This window comes from Staurois parvus, unplaced genomic scaffold (genome assembly GCF_062004578.1).
Source record: "Staurois parvus isolate SC_StPar_1 unplaced genomic scaffold, SC_StPar_1.0 ptg000313l, whole genome shotgun sequence".
Taxonomy (NCBI): Eukaryota; Metazoa; Chordata; class Amphibia; order Anura; family Ranidae; genus Staurois; species Staurois parvus.
Window position 1 is genome coordinate 91655 of NW_028318109.1, and position 22291 is coordinate 113945.

Here is a 22291-nt window from a genome sequence, read left to right on the forward strand (position 1 = left end):
CATTGACTAAGTATGGCTATAGTCATATTTGGTTAAAACAGAAGTATGGCCAAAGCTTTTTTTAGCCACACTTCTCTTCTTGGGCATGGGAGTGCCTTTATTTGTGCTCTCTTGGTGCCCAGAATCAGCCAACAGTGGGGTAACATCACACAGTTACTGAAGGCTCTAGAAGGATCTTGACAATAATGTCAGGACCCACCCAGATACCTGACCGTCAACTGGCTCAGCCTCTCAATGCGCCACTGAGAGCCTGAGCCAGCCGTTCCAGCCCTCCCCAGCCTGGCACTCCAGTGAGCAGTGTAGGGGCAGAGCAGAGAGCGGTAACTGATAGTCACCACTCTCTACTTAGAGAAGACTGAGTGATCAGATATCATGCGATTGCTCAGTTCTCTATGTTAGAACTGGCAGAGGACAGCTGGGAGGGGAGTGTGTATGTTGTAGGGAGGTGAGTAATGTTTATTTTTTTAGAATCCCACACTTTTTTAATGATGTCACTACTATCCCAGCATCTTTCCTTATATACCAGATGACAGGTCAGCAAGCAGTGTCACTGGGTCCATTGTGTTTGGGTCCATTGGGTAATTCTTGCAAGGCAGCAGGTGTAATAATTGATGATAGATTTACAAGTAACAATTTTGGGAGATTTTTAAATTTTTTTAATAAAGGATATGTGAAATGTTTAGGTGTCTTTATTTCTAGGCTACATTTCTTTTTTTGTGAATATGTAGGAGTACAATGTACCCAGGGACAGACTGACCATTCGAGCACTGCCCGAGGGCCCGGGGTCAGTATGGGGCCCCATGAAATGCCCCTGGTACCTTTTATAGGCTTTTTGGGTGTGTTTTGAGTGTGGGCAAGGACACAGGGGCCCCATGATCCCCTATTGCCCGGGGGCCCCATGAGTTGTTAGTCTGCCCCTGAATGTACCCCTTACATATTCCTGTGGGGTGTGGTATCTGGGGTCCCCCTTATTTTTTAATGTGGCCTGGCATAGTTCAGGAGTGGGGGGCTGTGATGAATCCAAATGTCAGATGCCTGACCTTCTCACCAACTCATGACAAATGACTGGCCAATCTCATAACTAGCTTTCACTTACGTGGCATTTCATTCTCAGCTGCACCCTGCAAAAAGATTTTCCAGCTCTCAGGACCACAATCTAGGTGCCAGCAGCCTGAGAGCAATGGTCACTGGGTTATGTTAACTAAGCAATTAACTCTATAAGCTACCACCACCACCTTTTTACTGAGCAGGAGGAAACTCACAATCTTAGCTATAACAACTATGATTTTAGAATAAACGTCTATAACACACTGTCACCACAGATATGTATATACAGAGAATTATACTACAATAGCACTCTTTAAGTTATAATATTATACCCACAGCTGATCCAGAAGAAGGCAAAAAAAAACAGCAAACCATGACCCAATTTGCTCCTGCATGGGTAAAACATTTCTTCCTGACCCCCGAGAGGCAATTGGATATTCCCTATAAATGTTTGTAGTTTGCATTAGTGCATTTAGAGACAACTTCAACACTTTTCAAAATAGGGTTTAATAACAAAAAGGTCAAAATGGTGCAAACAAAATATTTACAAAAACAAAGAAATTACAAAGTAACAAAGAGAACAAGCTACAGCAAGACAAAGAGGTAAAAAAGGTAAATACTTCCAAAGTCCTTGGTTTTAGCAGAGTTCATCAAGTGTGAGCAAGGTATTATCGGCTCTCATAACTTGACAGATGTTCCTTGGTTGATAGTACACGAAAGCTGTAAAAGTGTCCTGGTACTCCCTTTTCTGTGGTATCAAAGGGATGTTGACAGAGACAATCTGACCAATCATCCAGTTTAAGGGGTGTTTGCTGGGAGGTCACCACATTTATGACCAAATCCCAAATACAGTTTTCTATGAGTATTCATATTTCTGAATAACTACCGTTTACAGTCTGCTAACATGCAGATTATTGTCCAGCATGAAATTGGCTTTGAAATATAGATATGACAGGTTTCGGTTAACACATTCTCATATGCGGGATGTGGAGGCCTAATCCACTCTGGTACCTCCTAGCATAGGCCATTCCTTTCAGCTGAGCTATTTATGACCTTATAGCTGTTAGTTCTCAGATTGCTCAAGCTTGCAATTGTGAGTTTTATTAGGGTTTTCCCAGACTGGAATGTGACATGAGCAGGCCTGTATATGTCCTGGTCTGATAAGAAGGGTCTGGCATCAGTTAACAGTTGTATATTGGGGGGGGAGGGGGTCACTGTGCTATGCCTTCCTAAGACGAAATGGCAAATGCTTGAATTAAGGGTCTGGTGTGGATCTTTAGGGGGGCCTTATGCCTTTTTTTTGAGTGAAGATCCCCCCTGAAGGGTCTAGAACGGATCTCCTTGGAGACCTCACACTTTTTTTTGTTTGTTTTTTAGGAACAGTTATACATGTTGGGGGTACTCAATGCAAGTTTTCATTCTTGTTGTAGGTTGTGCTACAGCAAGAGTGACATTTAAAAATCAAACAGCTCAAATTGCCAAGCATACATATAAGGTTGGTCTACTGGCTAAAGTGTGGGATTGTGAAATCTGTTGTTGTGGACATTTCCTTGATTGGACTGAGATTAATACTTGCAGGCACTTTGATCCAGGCATCCACTCACACAATCATCCCTCTATCCATTGATTCATACACCCAGCCATACCATTATGTATGGTATTGGGTTATTGAATGAGCAATAATTTAGGAGCCAACTGTGAAAATTAAGGTGGTTAAGATATTGGCTTAGTGCTGGGAAAGCAGAGGAGAGTTATGAGAGCAAACCAAAGGTGATGCAGATGGCTCCTAGCTCAAGGGGAATACAGCAATATATGTCAGCAGAGAAAAGCTTGACCAAGGAGGGCCCCAGAAGACCATGGAAGATAACTCTGGCCTGGCCAGCTGTTAGAAAGCAAAAGCCTGCAATAAATGAAGTGACAGCAGTGCACTCTGTTAACTAAGTGTCCGGCCAGCTGAGGAGTTCTGGGCGTAATCCCATGGGGAACCTTAAAGTACAAAGCAGGGAACTGATAGAAGTTAATAGCAGAGAGTCAACATTAGCATCAGAGGATACAGCAACACCGTAGGAGCTACAATCAGGTGCACTTTTAACTAAAGATGTTCTAGTGGAGATTCTAGCAAAATTGGAAGTGTCACTTAAAATGGATATTGCTGCAATGCGGGTTGACTTGGAGCAGGTCTTTAATTGAGTGGAGTAGGTGGAGGAAAAACTAGATATGCATGATCAGGTGCTGGAGGAGATGAGAGAGCAGATGAGAACTTTACAGAGAGTGCATAGATCCTTACTTTATAAAATTGAAGAGCAGGAGAACCGGAGATGTTGCAAAAACTTGCGCTTATTATTATTATACAGTATTTATAAAGCGCCAATAGTTCGCTCAGCGCTGTACATTACAATGGGGGACAGAACAATAACAATACAATGCAAAACATGAGGGGATCAAGGGCCCTGCTCTTTCGAGCTTACAATCTAGGAGGGAGGGGATGGTGGCACAAGAGGAGAAAGCTGTGGGGGATGGAGTGGTAGGAAGAGTGGAGGAGGTCGGCAAGTTAGCAGGGGGTGAGGTAGGCTTAACTGAAGAGGTGGGTTTTCAGGGTGCGCCTAAAGGAGAGGAGAGGAGGTGGTAATCTGATGGGTTGGGGCAGGGAGTTCCAGAGGATGAGTGACACCCTGGAGAAGTCCTGGAGGCGGGTATGGGAGGAGGAGACCAGGGAACTAGGGAGAAGGAGGTCTTGTGAGGAGCGGAGTGTACGTGCTGGGTGGTACTTGGATATTAGGTCGGTGATGTAGTTTGGGGCAGTATGGTGGACGGCTTTGTACATCAGTGTTAGGATTTTGAATTTGATCAGCTGTGCAATCTGAAACCAGTGGAGAGATTGGCAGAGGGGGTGGCTGAAATGGAGCGGTTGGAAAGGTGAATGAGTCTGGCAGCCGTATTCAGGATCGACTGAACTGGGGATAGCCAGCAATGAGGCAGGCCAGTAAGGAGGGAGTTGCAGTAATCGAGTCGTGATATGATGAGGGAGTGGATGAGCTGTTTAGTGGTTTCTGGGGTTAGGAACGTGAGTATTTTGGCGATGTTGCGGAGGTGGAGTCTGCATGAGTTTGTTAAAGATTGGACTTGGGGCTGGAAGGATAGGTTGGAGTCCAGAATGACACCAAGTACTTTGGCCTGCAGGGCGGGTTTGATGGTGGCGTTGTTGGACATGATGGAGAAGTCAATGGGGGGGGGTGAGGTCTGGGCTGGCAGGAAGACAAGAAACTCAGTTTTGGAGAAGTTCAGTTTAAGGAAGTGGAGCGACATCCAGTCTGATATGTCGCTCAGTAGTTGTGTGTGATTCGGGCGGAGACTGAGGGGGTGAGGTGGGGGGTTGAGAGATAGATTTGTGTGTTGTCAGCATATATGTGGTAGTTTAAGCCGTGAGAGTGTATGAGTTGGCCAAGGGAGGAGGTGTAGATGGAGAAGAGAAGGGGCCCGAGGATGGAGCCTTGAGGGACCCCAACAGAGAGGGGGAGTGAGGGGGAGGTGGTAGCATTATAGGTAATGCTGAAAGAGCGTTGTGACAGGTAGGATGAGAGCCAGGAGAGAGCAGAATCTCTGAGGCCGAGGGTGTGTAGTTTTTTGAGGAGGAGGGGGTGGTCGACTGTGTCGAAGGCCACAGAGAGGTCAAGGAGTAGGAGCACTGAATAGTGGCCATTAGCTTTGGCGGGTAGCAGGTTGTTGGAGAGTTTGAGTAAGGCAGTTTCGGTGGAGTGTAGGGGACGGAAGCCGGACTGTAGGGGATCGAGGAGGTTGTTGTCGTTGAGGTGAGAGCTTAGGCGGGTGTAGACTAGGCGCTCGAGGAGTTTGGATGTGAATGGGAGCAGGGAGATGGGTCTGAGGTTGTTCGGGTCATTGGGGTCCAGGGAGGGAGAGTGATGAAGTCCCTGCGGGTTATGTCGAGGGAGAGGGGGGATGAGGGGGTAGCTGTGTGAGAGGGGACGGGTTGAGAGGGAGTGTGAGTTGCAGCGATGTCCTTGCGAATTGTGTCAATCTTGTTTTTGAAGTGATTGGCAATCTCAAGGGCGGTGAGTGAGGTGCTGGGTGGAGGTGGGGGTGGAGAGAGTAGAGAGTTGAAGGTGGAGAAGAGTCAGCGAGGATTGGAGGAGAGGTCCTTGATGAGGGTCAGGAAGTAGGCTTGTTTGGCTGCGTGGAGGGAGGAGGTGTAGGTGTGGAAGGCAGATTTGTAGCGGGTGGAGGCTTGTTGGGATTTGGTTTTGCGCCATAGTCACTCCAGAGCACGACTGTGTCATTTGAGGGTTTTGGTGTGATCAGTCTGCAAGGGCTGGAGCGGTCGGGGTCTGATGTTGCATGTGGTTAAAGGCGCTAGTGAGTCAAGGGCTGTTGACAGCGCGTTGTTATAGGCAGTCATAGCCAAGTCAGGGCAGGACAGGGGGAGGATGCTGTCGTGGAGATGATCAGCTGCAGAGTGTAGGGGGAGAGGGTTAGGGTTGCGGAGGTTACGGCTGGTAGTAGTGTGACATTTGGAGCGGTAGGCGTTGAGGCATAAGAGGCTTACTGGTGAAATATCAGGATGAAAAATTATCCTTGGTCATGAGAAGAATATTTAAGCCAATGATGGAAAAGGAGGCCTCAAAAATTATTAAAAATCAACAGAGTACACAGGGTGACAAGGTTCAGAAGTCAGACAGTGGATGTTCCAAGATATGTTATAGTGAGGTTTCAGTATGGGGAGGAGAACGCGATGATAATGAAGAAAGCATGGCTGTCCCCTGGGGTTTCTTTTGAAGGGGTAGATCTCCAAATATATTCAGATCGTGCAGAGGAAACATTGGCAATAGGAAGGTTCTTTAAACCATTGATAGAGCAAATGCATTGACAGACCAATTGAGGCTTTCCTTCCTGCCTTAAAGGAAAAAAGAACGGTGACACTGCAGTACTTAGAGTCCCAGAAAACTTGCGGGACTTTTGCAGTAAGTTAGATTTATCCCCTCCAGCTCTTCTGGGATGGGAGGAGAGAAAGGAAGTAATACCCCCTTTAGGAAACAGGCAATGGCTTCAAATAATGGGTAAGAAAGACAAGGGGATGGGGAATAAGACATGAAAGGAAAATAATTAAAGTGATTCCTGACCTTGGATAATCATTGTGGCTTCCCCAAATTTGATTCTTGAACATAGGAATTAATATGATAGCAGGTACTTGATATAAGCTCTGCATTTCATATCTTTAGAAGAAATACTGGTTAGATGTCTGGAGATATAGGTCACAGAGGATCCCCCAAAGGGTATAGACAAGAGATGACACCAAGGTGAGTGTTTCTGGGACCGACTGCAGAGCAAGAGTGGATGGCTGGGCCTTTAGGGTTTTTGTTTTTTTTTTCTGGATCCTAAACAGGAATCCATTCTGGTGGCTGCTCCTTTGACCGGCCATGGCCTTGTTAAATCTAGTGACATACGTCCGGGGTCTAAATATCCCTAGTAAAAGGTTTAGGATAAAAAGGAATTATATCAGTATGTGGCAAATATAGCCTTTTTGCAAGACACACACATAATGCATGTTTCTAGGTGCAGAATGATCTCTAAATGCTATCCTGTCTGGTTTTATAGCAATTCAACCTCAAGACATTTGAGAGGTGTAGCAATTGGGTTTGACAGGAGTACAATGCTTACAGTGAAGGAGCAGTTGGCATATCCTGAGGGGCAGTGTTTATTTATTAAAGGGATGCTGTTCAATATGGAGTGCACGCTTCCCAACATCTATTCCCCAAAAAGAGACAAATATGTTTTTGAAGAGAGTTTTGAGAAATCATATGGCATTTAAGGAAGGGAAGTTGATTATAGCTGGTGACTTTAATATGTGCCTAGACCTGTAGATTGATGCCTCAGGGGCCTCTCATATTCTGACACAAAGTCAGAATGAGATCAAGAGATTTTTGCTGAACCATCAATTAGTAGACACATGGAGAATTAGACATCCCTTAATCAGAGATTATACTTATTAGCTGTGTCCTACTCAAGGATTGACTATACCTTGTTGGAATATCAAGTTCTGAACTCCTTAAAGGATGCGTCAATTAAATCTATCACCCTGTCTGTCACTTGGAAATTGAATGAGTCTCTCATACAAGACCCTAAGGTAATTGAAAGGATAGAACGTGAGCTGTAAGGGTTCTTTTCTATCAATAATACACCAAAAGTATCTCTCCCTACCCTCTGGGAGTCTCATAAGGCTTATATTAGGGTTATATTGAGGAAATTGGAATGCAGAAGAAAAGAGAGAAAGAGAAATGAGAGAATAAGTTCCCTTTTAAAAGAAATTCAAGACTTGGAAAAGCAGTCAAGGCCTAAAGGCATACCAGAGAAGCAGGAACTAATTAGGAAAAGGGAAGAGTGGGGAGCATGAGACAAACCGTGTATTCCATATTGTTATGAAAGAGAGGTATCAATGGAGTAATAAGTCTGGGAAGTGCTTGGCAAAGCTCTGAGAGAAAAACGAATGTATCCTTTATCTTGAAAATTGAAGATGAGAACGATAGATTGGTACACTCATCTCCGAAATTGCCAAGGTATTCTACACATATTATAGTAAATCATATAAGGTTAGTCAAACAGAGGAATTTACAGGGGGACATAGAAAAACTACAGAAATACAACAATATCTGCAGGAGCTGGACCTCACTTCGGTACCTAAAGAAGAGTTGGAACATTTAGAGAGCCCGATCACACAAGAAGACGTGATGAGGGCAATAAAAAACATGGCGTCTGTGAAAAACCCAGGTCCTGATGGATAGTCTATTATGTACTACAGAAGATTTCAAAGGCAGGTTCTCCCTAAGCTACAGTATGTGAATATCTGAATACACTGGGGGTGGAGCCAAGCTGCACGAGGAATCATTGTTGGTATATACAGTATAACACTTATTTTAAAGGAGGGAAAAGATTCAACAGCCCCCATGAGTTACATGCCAATATCATTATTGAATATGGATGTAAAGATATTTGCAAAAATAACTACCAAAAGATTAAAAAATTTTATTCCAAAATGGATTCATAATGACCAGGAAGGATTTGTGTCAGGCCAGGAGGGTAAAGACAATTGTCTTAAGACATTATTCTTGATCCATGGAAAAAGAAACGCCCTGGCTCTATTCCTGTCAATTGATGCAGAGAAAGCCTTTGACAGGGTAGGCTGGTGGTTTATATTTGAAATCCTGAGACATAGGAATAGGATCTAGGTTGATGCATTGGATGGAAGCTTTACATCATTATCTGACAGGGAAAGTATGGGTAAACAGAAATCTATCTCCATCTTTCTAGTTATTTAATTCAGTCTTTTTCAATCAGGGTGCCTTCTGGGTTCTTTAGGCATGGCTTGGTAAAATGCTTAACAATTGCTCAAAAATTATATAACACCTGCAGGTGGATCAAGCCTGCTTTGTTGTTGCACAAAGCCACAGGTTTCCACTGTGCAACATTACAACCTCGGGCACTGTGCAGGCCAGCTGCCAGCATCCTAACAACAAATTATATCAACGATCATAAGGAGGACTTCGAGCATCTGCAGAGCATCCTTGTTTGACCCTTTTTACCCCTCTCTGTCAACACTGGGGTCACATTAGCTGTGTCAGGGAGAGAAAAGAAGAAATGTTGAAATACTAGTCAGTACCGATCTGCAAATGTGTATTTGCTTTGAAAGAATACATTGCCTCTAATGTAGGGTGTCTTAACATGTGTAGCACTACCCCCTTAAGGGCCGCTGAATTTGAATTGGGTCCCCCTAGGCTCTGCACAGCCAGGCAACACACATTTTCACACTTTGCATGCTGGAATCAATAAACAGTCCTTGAGCTTGGTTTTGTGGTTTTTTTTAAGGGCTTAAACTTGGATGGGGTCTAAGGGTCTGTATGGGAAGCCCAAGGAACTATAGGACTTGAGAAAAACTCCTTAACAAATATGTACCAAGATTTAGATTAGAAATAGTCTCTTCTTGAAGAGTGTACCTCCTCAGACCTCTGATGTATCCTCCTCTTCACCCAGCTGCCTGAGGGTATCCCTGAGCAAGAGGACCCAAGAGCTGTTAATTTGGAACTGCCCCAGATGAGAAGCTAGTTGGGTCTTGCAACTGACTGCCCTCTTCCCATATCTGGCCTAGGGGATGTAAGGGTACTTTCACTGTCCTCTCCTGTTAGCTTGGTAGTTTGGGGGCTGATCTGGCTCCTTTCTTGCTACACAGGCTGTAATCCCAGGGAGATATTAAAGCAGTGGAGATCCTCTTCTCCAGTGATCTGCCTGTAGGTAGGCTCCCCTCCATGGGGCCCCCTCCTAGGTTCCACACTCCAGCCTTCATCTATCCATCTTCCACCTAACACTGCACACCTCCCCCCAGGCTCTGCCATATTTGAGGGTTGCCCTGTTCACCATGCCCAGCCTCCTGCCAGGGGATTGGCCAGAGTCCTTTAAACATGCAAATCTGTGCCTCCTCCCCTCCACCACCCCTCTTCCAGAAAGCTCCAGAAGCCCTGACCTGTTAAAGCTTCCCAGTCTGTCCTCAGGTAAGCTCACTACCTCACTCCCCAGGCTGACTCAATCCCAGGCTGCTACTCAGCCTCTATCTAGCAAAAAACTACCTATCTAATCTAGAGGGTGTTACACATGTGTGGATGCTACTGCAATATTTAAAACTATTAGTTTAATTTATACTTTTTAGAATGGGGTACCTTAAGATTGTGCAAAATTTTAAAGGGTGCCTTGGCTTGAAAAATGTTGAGAAACACTAATTTAATGGAACCAGGCAAGGCTGCCCCCTTTCGCCAATGCTACTTGCGTTGGCTCTGGAGCCTTTGCTGGTTTCGAAAGAATGTAAACATAAAGGGCTTCAGAATTCGGGAGAAGGAGTATAAAGTTGCTGTGTATGAAGATATACTCTTTTATATCTCTAAACCTAGGTTCGGGCTACTGAACATGAGGTAAGGTGGTATGGAAAACTATCTAACTTTAAATTCAATACATCTAAGCCAGAGATCCTGAATATAAGAGTGCCACTGGGAGAGCAGCAGGCAATTCTGCCCAAGTTTTCTTTTATGTGGCACAAAAAGGAATTTGGATATTTTGGAATTCAGCTAACCGCATCACTGAAGGCCCATCACTTAATATAGTTAAAGAGTTTTTAAATTCTTTGAGATATAGGCCACTTTCGTGGTTGGGTAGAATAAGTTCAGTAAATATGAATATTTTACCCAAGATGATATATAAATTTCAAATTCTTCTGATCATTCTCTCCCATGAATATTTTAGGAAACTGAGATACATTGTATTGAAATACTGTACATATGGTTATGTAGGCATCCAAGGATATCCTATGCTGTGCTGGCTAAGGATAAGAAGGGAGGAGAGCTAGCGTTACCAGATTTTAAAAAATACTATCAAGTGGCTACTATTACATGAATATCTAATTGCGTTCACAATAATGTAGGTAAAAGTTGGGTAGGGATAGATTTGGCACAGAGTAAGGTGGAGTTAGGCGGGATGGTTTGGATACCACTATCTTATACAGAATTAGTTAATAGTACAAACTCACTGACAAGAAATGTTTTTAGAATATGGGATGGTTTAATTGGGAACACAACTCACCCTTGATTTTATTGCTAGACACAAATTATTTTAAACCAGAGAAGGAGGGTTATTTTTTATTTTGTTAGGTGGGCAAAAAAGAGGTGATACAGTGGAAGGATGTTATGAAAGGAGTTAAGGCAAAAATAGGGTAGTATACCACTAGATAGATGGAGATATGCACAAATGCAGCACTTTGTACAGATAGTGCCATGGCCGTTATGGGGTAATGATAATCTAAGACTAATAGAGAAGCTGTTTAGCTCCACTAACTGTATTCAGCATAGTATTTCTAAAATATATAATGTTTTGGTGAAAGAAGCAGAACCTGTGTTCCCGCCTTATCCCAGGAAGTGGCAGCAGGACTTCAGGGTCGAATTGAATGGACATCAGAGTAGGAAGGTCTTTAAATTAGCATGCTTCTCCTCAATTGATGCTAAAATGATGCAAAAGTGTTTTAAACTTTTTTGCAAAATGGTATGTTACCCCAGTGAGGGCCCAGAGGTTTGGGGTAAACTTGTCTCCCCTGTGCTGGAGGAGATTAAATTCACTGGAAACCTTTTCACATGGAGGTGGTGGTGAAACTGTCCAAGGAAACATGCCTTCTGGGGTGTGATTGCTAAAACAATCTTTGAAATAACAGGAGAGGAAATACCAGTCAAACCCTGGAGATGCATGTTCAATAATACAGAAAAGTTGACAGCACAATATAAGACATCTTTGGTACCGCACCTATTAAACATAGCAAAAAGTTTGAACCCTAGGTTCTGGCGAAACCGAGTATGAAAGAATGCGTTTTAAAAATTGACCATATACTGTATGTTGCATTGAAGAGACAATGCATACAGGAGATGATACTTTAGAGAAATAACATACTATTTGGTTATGGTTGGAGTTTAAGAAATCAAGATTGAGAACTGACTATGACAATGATTCGACAGGAAAATAAACACTGAGCTTTTGGGGGTATTTTTCTGCTTTGTTTTGTTGGGGGGTTTTGTCCTTTTATTTTTTTAGGTTACAGCGAATACCACTGTCCAAAAAGGATCAGTGGAGGAAGGAGACTAGGATCCAAGGGGGACGGGAAAGGAGGGTTTTGGTATGGGGAGCTCTTTTTTTTTTACCTCTTGGTGGGGAAGGTGAGTTTGAGGACTAATGTTATTATGAGAGTTGCATGAAATTATCAAATGTGATACGATAATTAAAGTTTTCAATACTTTTTGTTTGGTATTTTCTGTTTCAATAATGTTTATTGAAATATTACATACAATACAAAAAATAAAAAACAGTAGAAAGGCCTTCAGCCAACACATGGCCCAGTTGAAGGTGGCCAGCAACAAATGGCAAGGCAGCAATGCCACATGGGCTATATACAGTAAGTACATAGGAACTAAAACGACAATGAACCTGAAAATCAACTGGTTGAGGGTCATAAAGTACTAAGGAAGATTGTCAATGGTAATGATATAATAAAATTGCTAGATTGCCATAGAGTGATGTAGTTTTGCATCGAGGGGCAGAGATATAAACAGTGTAGCCTACCTCTCGCTAAACTGAGTTCATCCTCCCCTAACGTGCAATCTTTGTCAAAAGAATGATACAATTGGACCAAGCAAAGGGAAAGAAGAAATCCCCAAGGCCAAATAATCACAAATAACTGGGAAAACCAAAACTGCTAGCAGGACCCCTGGCAGAGGCCATGCTTCCAGGAGGAGAGAGAAAAGAGAAAGAAAAAGAAAGAGGTTGAAGGAAGGGAGAAAAGAAAAGGAGAAACTAAGCAAGAGATAGGTTGTCCACCCCTCAAATCATCATTGAAATACTCATCACGCAGGTGTTTTTAAATATTGTATCCAAGGATTCCAGATCATCTCAAACTTTGGTGTAGTGTGACGAAGTATACTAACTAACTTCTCATTAATCATTATCCAGGTAAGCTTTCACTTCATCATCGCCAAATCCACCACTGGCTTCTTCCAGGCGGTAGCAGTTACTATTTTGGCCACCAGGAAAATAAAGTGAATTAGGGTCTGCATATGTTGAGGAGTCCCTTCCACTAATCTATTAAGTAGGGCCGTTTTAGGGTCCTTGATCACATTCACCATTGTTACAGAGTATATGAGCGAGTTGTTTTATTCCAAAATCATTTAACTTTGCTACACGACCAGCATGTTTGGAGTATCAAGCTCAACTGGCCGCAACCCCAGAGGCACTGGGCAGGGGAGTCTGGGTGCTTCTTATGCAGTAGTTCAGGCACTAAGTACCAATGGGAAACCACCTTATAAGCCACCTAGGAGACATTCATGATACCCTTTTATGTCCGCACTGACCAATCCCTCCAGTCCTCATCTGGAATTTCCATTCCCAAGTCATTCTCCCAAGCCTGCATATGGGGCAGGTAATGAGAAATGTATACAGTTCTAATATAACCCCCTTCTGGTGTTCCACTTGGTAGTATTTGTTCTCAAAAGAAGTATGCGTCATTATATCCGAGGTGAGACTGTGTACAGACAGGAGGAAGTGCAAAATGTGCCATCAGTGGTAAGTCTCAAAGACTGGCATCTCGAGTTGATGGGTAAAATGTGACATGGAACATATGCCCTTACGGTCTAGAAAGTGCCCGATATGGTAAAGGCCTTTGTTAAGCCACCATTGGAACTCCTGGGTTTGTAGGCCAGGTGGTAACAGTGGGTTGTTGAAATAGTCGCCACTGGGCTATGAAAAGATTGAATCCCAGAGACATATCGAGTGGGAGAGCATGGGACATAGGACTGCCCATTGATGTTTGGGGTGTAACCACATCAAAAGATTGATAGGCTGGGGGGGCACAGGCCTAAACTTCTAGCACCACCCAATCTGGTCTGTAACCCATGGAATATATCTGAAATAATTGGTGGATCTGGGCTGCGTAGTAGTACTTCCAGAGATCTGTGTACCCCAAACCACCAGCCTCTCGAGTGCAGTATAGCATGCCCCTCAGCAACCTATGATCCTGGGGTTGCCACACGAAATGTATAAGCTGACTTTGAAATCATTGTATATAAGCAAGTGGAATCGCCACAGGCAGAGTGCAAAAATAATATAAGATTCTAGGTAACAGCACCATTTTAAGGGCCGCGACTTTACCCATCCAGGAAAGATGTCCCAAGGATGACCACATCTCTGATTCCCATAATAATCTGGGCATCAAAGATAAATAGTTAAGTTTACATAGAGATGCTATAGAGGGAGTTAATTTGATCCCAAGGTAGGGGAGAGCATGCGATTGCTAGGAAAAATGAAACTGTTTTAGACTTAACAGAACATCCCCATCCAGAGTTATATTTAGTGCCACCGTTTTCTCCAAGTTCACCTCCAGGCCAGAAATATGTTTGAAGCGCATGAGCAAATCCATAAGCGATGGCAAGGAGGTATGGGGGGATGTGAGAAAGAGAAGCAAATTTTCAGCAAAAAGCACTCATTTATGCTGGACACCCCTGCCCTCCACCCCCAACACATCTGGGTGAGACTGAATGACTATAGCTAGAGTTTCCATTGCTATGATAAACAGGAGGGGAGAAAGCCATTTCTTCAGCAATTTAAAACCATTTTTCCTGTGTAAATCTCAGCATTTAAAAAAAAATCCCTGCTTCCGGCCAAATCTAAAATTTTAATTGACCCTACTCTTTTGGGCTAGCTAGTGCACAAATATAATAACCACAATAAATATTTTAATATTTTTGGTTGATATACTTAATATCTATTGTCTTTCCAAAAATAGCTTTGTACCCTTTATCAGTTATTACTACTTCAGATTATTTTTCTGGTGTATACAGTATTTCATAGCTACAGAATAATTCAGTTTGCTTCTGGTCAACAAGCAAAAATATGTTTGTATGCAACGGCTTCTGTAGATTTTGATTTTCCACTTTTTTGTGTAATAACTATAAATTGAATTTAATAAGAACATTTTTTTTTTTAATTAATCATCAACAAAGTGTCATATCACCCTATGTTAATATTTGTATTATTATATTGTTTAGATATGATTATCAATATTTTATTTAAATGATGCATATGTACACATCTCATTTTAGGGATTACCTGGTATTCCTGGAACACCTGGAATTGCTGGACCTCCTGGGCCTCCAGTAAGTTTCATAAATGTCCTGCCTAATAAAAATTGTAACAGAGTAAAATATATACACTCAACACAACAAGATGCATATATTCTATGGGCATCACCCCTTATTTGTGAAAAATAGCCACTCACCCCACCAAAAGAAAGGGGGAAGAAGAATGGTCATACATTCCCATATATACACTCTTAAACCTATGGACAGCCTTCCCAGAAGAGTTGAAGCTGTTATAGCTGCAAAGGGTGGGTCCAACTCAGTATTGAACCCTATGGACCAAGACTGGGATGCCATTAAAATTCATGTGCGTGTAAAGGCCAGCGCCCCAATAATTTTGACAAGTGTATGTAACCATGTAATCTATTATTCTTACATTATATACAAGCAAGAAAAAAGAGTGGGTTTCCCTCATTGGAGAAACATGGAGAAGGAAAAAAATGTCATGCATAATAAAAATTATAACAGAGTAAAATACTGTATACACTCAAAAGAGTTGTCCATATGTTGACCCTAATGTATTGCTAGAATGGTGGAACTTATTATTTGGTCAACTGTACTTACATGTGCAAAAAAACTAAAAGACAATTAATTGGCTGATTTAGTTAATAATATTCCTCCAGCTTTAAGTTTCATATGTTGGGATTTAGTTACCTTCATCACTGAATTGTGATTTTATTGCAAGTATGCTTCCTGAGCAGGCTTATTTTTCAAAACTGATTCATAGCTTAAGTTGCCTTTACGGATGGCTTAGTGGGTACTGTATAGTAAAACCATGAAAGTAGGCACAAACAGCAAATGGGGTTAATTCACTCTTATCGCAGATTATGGCATTCTTAAATTGTTACTTGTCTGACATACAATAAAAGTATATGAACTCTTATTTAAAGTGGTAATAAAATTGTTCTGTTTATCTTTTACCCACAGGTAAGCCTTCCACAAGACTTACCTTTAGGTACTGTAAATATCTTCTGAATGTGCACCATTTAGGAGATAATTACTTCTGCTGAAGCTGGTGACATCACTGGCCCATGCTCCCCAAAGAAACCGCATATCTTAGCCATTCCTTCAGAGCTCCATGCAGCGGCCAGAACTCTCACGCGCATGTGAGGGAGTGATGTCATCGTGGCTCGGCCAGTCAGATGGGCAGAATCCATGATGGAGCCCTGTCAGTGGTGACAGCACACCACTGGAGGGCTTCGTTTTAAGGTAAGTATTTCATAATGTGCTAGTATGTGATGCTAGAACATTATGGCATTACTTTTTGAGTTTACTACCGCTTTAAAAAACCTGTAAGCAGTATCCCTCTGCTTTGTATTTGTTCAGGTACTCCCTTCTAGGTGTTGTTTTTTGCTTTTTGCAGAAATAATAGGTTCTTAGTCTTTAAGTTAGTTTTATTTAAGTGATCACTGTGGCTGGCAAATGTTTTCAAGCAGCCTAAATCTCAACCATTTATTGTGGATAGTGTTAAGATGGCTCATATCCATTCATCAACTATTTTGAATTACAAGATGGAGACATGTTTGCTAGTAGAGGTTTTGATTTAAAGAATATGTCAACCCAACATTTCATATTCCTAATATGTGCCTGCTGTGCCATGTGCTTGTATGAAAAAGTAGCGTGTTCTTTGTGTGAAATCCCTGGTGTTACTGCCAATCCCTCTGCTTTCCTATTAAAAACTGACCACACTAAGCAGGGGAGCACACTGTTCTCTAGCCATGCTGGGAACTCAGCCTGGTCTCCTCCAATGATTAGATCTCTGTTGACACCCCCCCCCCTTCCATACAGTATGTCACTGGGAAGATCAGAGTGCTGCTGTTTCTCCACCCCTAGCCCTTATGCAGCTGAGAACAGAGGATTTGTGATTACATATAAAAAAGGGGAAACACGGAGAATATACTGTAATGGTTTTATATGTGTAAACACATGTTTTGCCTTTTATTTCTATTTTAAACTGAATGGGTTGTTTTAAAAGGTGAAGGTTTACAGTCACTTTAAAGATTGCAACATCTTTTTTCTTTTTGCTTTGCAAATCCAGATGTTAAGGGTGAATACTTGGTATGAATTACTGGACTTAGGAAATCATTAAGCTCAATTTACAATATGCTGCATTGCAAGGCCATTTGTCTGCAGCTACTTGGTCATGCCTGACATTCCAAGTTTTTGCTCTCCTTGGCTTTGAGAGTATTTGAGATCAGGTTTTCTATATCCCAAAGCAATGTTTTCAGTCCCTGTGTGTACTGTGTGTAAGACCTGTTTACTTAATCACTTCCCGTCCGGCTCATGTACATAAACGTCCGAAAGGGAGCAGTACAGGAGCGGGTGACCGTTTATAAACAGCCCCCGCTTTCACTGCCTGTGCACGCTCCCTGGAAGGACACAGCGGAACACCGATCACTGTACTGGACCTCTGTGTGAGGTCCCGATCATGTGATCACTGATGTATAGTAGTAAGAAAGATGTCACTTGCTGACATCATTACTTACTACTAGTGAAATCTGTGAATGATCACAGAGGTCACATGGTACAAGGCTATTCACAACAGCCTTGTACCATGTGACAAGCTGTGACCAATCACAGCTCTCACAGTATTTCTCAATGGCTGCAAGAATGCAGCCAGAGAGAAGGAGTAGTTATTGCTTTTACAGCCTTTATGGGTGTAAAAGCAATCAGTGTAGAAAAAAAAAAATCATCATCACCCCTTACAAGTAGTACAGTGTCACTATGGTGACAATGTACTGCTAGGGTGACAGTATGTTAAAAACAAAAAAACATAAATAATAATATTAAAAAATTATAATTTTTGGTTATAAACTAATTTGGGTTATTTTGTTTTACTACAAAGATAGGTGAATACATTTTGGCCAAGATTTATGAAGACAGATTATTTATTTGCAAAATTTTATAAGAAAAACACTTTTTTTTCTAAATGTTTTGACGTTTTCATTTATATAGCAAAAAAAATAAAAAATCCCAGTGGTGAGTAAATACCACCAAAATAAAGCTTTATATGTCTCAAAAACATTCTAAAAAATTCATATGGGTACAGTGTTGCATGACCGCGCAATTGTCATTCAAAGTGCGATAGCATTGAATGCTGAAAATTGGCCTGGACAGGAAGGAGGGGAAAGTGTCTGAACTTGAAGTGGTTACATTATTGAAAAGCTGTCAGTGAAACTCTGCATGTATGGGTGTAAAGTTCTACCCTACTTAAGTTTTTAAAAACCAGAGGGAATACATTTGTGAGGGGATAATTTGATATGCAGGTGAATTATATGACTTTTAAAGTAAATCATTTGCATTTGACTTGGCTTATGTCATGATATACTGTAGTCAAAAAAGCCTTGATTTGGATAATAAGTTTGCTTATTGTCATAAACATTTTTAACATAACAGCCAGGGAAAAGTAAAATCCAGACCCTTTAACAGTGTCTAGAAGTTGATTTGGGATGCAAAGCATTTTAGTCTTACAGTGTAATTGAGGATCCTAATGTTTACTCTAGATGTTCTCAGAGTCTATATGGCTGCATTCCAATTAGGCTTTCCCCTTGTTCCTCCAGACACTTCATTTACAGCTCAGGTAGCCCCAAGACAGATACAGTATGTGCATGCCATTCTTTAAAAAATGTGAAAAAAAAGACGGAAAACTTATAATTCCCATTCCATGCAGCAAACAGTCATAAAATCTTCTGTTAAAGTCTCATGACACAAAAAAAGGCTCTTAGACCTCAAACATGCTAGTTTTATGTCACAGTATAAGACAGTTATTATTTGTTGGTAGCCATAGCAGAACAACAGCTGGGACCATTACTCCTAATTCTGGATCCATACCTCAAAAATTAAAACAGTTGTGAGGTTTTGAAGATTGTTAGTGCAAAAATTCTACCTGAAGCTAATGTGGTCATAGGCAGCAGCAAGTCCCTTCCATCCTATTGGATAGTGGCAAACAGGGGCGGACTGACCATTTGGAAACTCGGGCACTGCCCGAGGGCCTGGGGTCAGTGAGGGGCCCCATGAGATGCCCCTGGTACCTTTTTCATAGGGTTTTTTGAGTTTGGGCAGGGACACAGGGGCCCCATGATCCCCTATTGCCTGGGGGCCCCATGAGTTGTCAGTCCGCCCCTGGTGGCAAATGAGTGGCAACTCTCTTTGATATGTAAGGTGTAACAATGGAGTTCTGCCATTAACTTGTGATTATACCTGAGGGGTCTCATCATTGTGCAGGTAATGTTTTCTAGCCAAGCCTGGATGATCCCTTTCATTTTAAAGATTTTTGCTTATACACAGTATACTGTATATATCACCTTTTTTTTACCTTTTGCTTTTGTAACATGTTTTTGTAACTTTCTCTAAGCCCTTCTATGCACTACTTGCCTAGGAATAATAAATTTAAAAAACTAATCAATCTCTTTTTTGATTGCTCTTAAGAACTCACATTTTTGAAGAAACTGTTATGTGACTTTTGCGTGTTTAGCTGTATCAACAGTGCCTATGAGATAGGTTGTGAGTCATTGCTAATCTGTTTGAGATTGCATCATGTGGCTGTGCTCTCGTGTTGCCTGTAATTGCAGCATTTGGCTGACAGGGAATAAAACGCTCAATCTGATGGCATGAATATTAGCAGCAGTATGTTTAAGACATCATGTCTACCATAGATGTATGTATATGTGTGTGTGTAGTGGCAAGCAGTGTTTGTACTAACTCTGTAGGATGTGTTACCTTGGTAAGCCAATCTGTAAGTGCTAGTGAGAACAGTGTGTATGATATGCCAATCCTTTGTGCTAGTCTGCTTAAGCACAGCATGTACTAACTAGAAGTGTCAGGAGCAAGAACTTCCTACAAGCTTGTAATTTGTGAATGATGGAAGCTTTTCTTGTTGTTTATGGTCAGTTCCCAAGTGCCTGGATTAGGGAGGACTTTGGGGTTCTTGAGATGATTGGACAGCATGCTAGATTTTTTCAGAAGATGAGCAATAGATGGTGATACGTCATGCATTGCCTGGCCTCCCTCGTCCCTGTACTTGGAACCCCCCACCCCCGTCTGCTATCCTTGACAGCTTAGAATTACACATGCAGAGTGATGGAGTATGACTGGGGAACAGGGATATAATCGATCTTATCTGTGAGTGTTAGTTTTTACTTATGCTGTATATAAAATGCTTATATTTCCCACAGCACCTTACAATTGTAAATAAAACAAGGTACAACAGTTATATTCAGTGTGCCCACTATTCTTAAGAATTTTATTTCACACAGCTTTCACCTGCTTTTAAAGTATTTTATTATTATTATCATGGATAGTAAAGAAGAATGTACTGTAAGTCATGTTAACTAGACTTATGTGAAATATAAATGTAGCACAGCTACATAGCAAATGAAAAATCACATTTTATGTAGTAGAATTTATGGTGATTTTTCAGAATACATTTGTATTCATTCAGATCACATGTTTATGACATATATATCCAGTGTAGGTAGTAGACAGTAGGATTATAGGTAACATATTATACAGTGTATTTGTTGTATTGTGTGTATATAATATCAGGTATATAATACCTAAATATAAATTTTTTCCAAAGTGGTACATTTTCTTAATTCTTACCTAACATATCTTAGTTCTTGATATACTGTACATAATTTAGGCAGATATTGAATTATATTCTTACGAGCATCTTCAAAGTACATTAAATGCTTATCAGTAATATTCATAAATTACTGTAGGCTAATTTACTGTAAGTTTTAACAGTAATAACAAATAACAAGACACATGCAAAGTGGGAAAAATTGATATTAGCATGACCATTTAAAATGTGTTCTAAAAGGCAGTTGACCAAACCATTACTTGCATTAAGGTAAAAATGTTTAGGGCAAACTATCACCCCCTCATGTCAAGGTCCTACCTTTCTTCAGAGCTTGTGCATCTCCATGAGCTGGCATCCATCTTGGTTTTCTGCAAAGCATGGTGGGAACCTTTATGCCTTCAGGCTTCTGCGGCTCCTCCTCAGAAGGGCGTGGTTGAGCACATTTAAACCTGCTGTCTGCAAGTGTGCTCTGCACTTGTGTCCTGTATGTTGCCCTGTTGCAAGCTCTTGTGTTGTTCCCATTGCTCTCCTGGTAACCGACTCGGCTTGGACAAGACTACTCTCTGCGTTAACCCTTTACCTGACCTCCCATTGCTGAACCCGGCCCGTGACCTGAGTATTCTTTTCCTACCGTCTAGTACTGTCTGCTCCGTTGTTATTGACCCGGCTTGTCTGACTACTCTACTCGTGTTCCCATCTAGCTCCCACCAGCTGTACGCCATTGGCAGCAGTCGTTATCGCAGCTGGGGTCACTCGGGGGCCGCGACCTGGTCTCAGGCTGCATCAAGTCCATCCCCACCATCAGGGGCACTGGTGAAGGGTAGCCTGGGGCTTAGACTCCGCGCCCTGAGGGACTCTGGTCTGTGGGTAGTGGCTGTCGTCAGTCGCAGCGTGACCGTACCATAGGCCTGCCTGCCCATTCCAGCGTTCCTGCCCTGACACCTCACTCCCCATTATACTTACTCAATCCACCGCAGTGCCCATCTGCAGTGGCTCCCTCCTCTTCTTTCCGCTCTCACAGGCTTTGCTGAGAGCAGCAGGAGCCAGGAGCATGGGGGACCCAAGAAGAGGAGGTTTGGGGCCTCTCTGTGGAGCTCTATTGCTCAAAGCATGTAAGTATAAACCTGTTTTTTATTAAAACAAAAATTAAAATTAAGACTTTACAATCATTTTAATTGTAAAAGGATATACAGTATTTACAAAAAACTCTCTCCCAGAAATACCAGTATGATGCAATTTGCATCCAGATAATATCCTCTATATATATATATATATATATATATATATATATATATATATATACAGTCAGGTCCATAAATATTGGGACATCGACACAATTCTAACATTTTTGGCTCTATACACCACAACAATGGATTTGAAATGAACCAAACAAGATGTGCTTTAACCGCAGACTGTCAGCTTTAATTTGAGGGTATTTACATCCAAATCAGGTGAACGGTGTAGGAATTACAACAGTTTGCATATGTGCCTCCCACATGTTAAGGGACCAAAAGTAGTGGGACAATTGGCTTCTTTAGGCTGTTCCATGACCAGGTGTGTGTTATTCCCTCATTATCCCAATTACAATGAGCAGATAAAAGGTCCAGAGTTCATTTCAAGTGTGCTATTTGCATTTGGAATCTTTTTCTGTCAACTCTCAAGATGAGATCCAAAGAGCTGTCACTATCAGTGAAGTAAGCCATCATTAGGCTGAAAAAACAAAACAAACCCATCAGAGAGAGAGCAAAAACATTAGGCATGGCCAAAACAACTGTTTGGAACATTCTTAAAAAGAAGGAACGCACCGGTGAGCTCAGCAACACCAAAAGACCCGGAAGACCACGGAAAACAACCGTGGTGGATGACCGAAGAATTCTTTCCCTGGTGAGGAAAACACCCTTCACAACAGTTGGCCAGATCAAGAACACTTTCCAGGAGGTAG

The 22291-nt window shown here is 41.8% G+C and overlaps 1 protein-coding gene across 1 annotated transcript in view; it reads left to right on the plus strand.

Annotated features, from left to right (window-relative positions):
- LOC149457567 (uncharacterized) overlaps nucleotides 1-22291 on the plus strand; it is a gene marked incomplete at its 5' end in the record, with an annotated part of 278900 nt that overhangs the window by 44493 nt on the left and 212116 nt on the right. The window contains one exon of the mRNA XM_089683530.1: nucleotides 14733-14786. Coding sequence (XP_089539656.1) covers nucleotides 14733-14786 — 54 coding nt within the window. The remainder of the gene's footprint in view (nucleotides 1-14732; nucleotides 14787-22291) is intronic.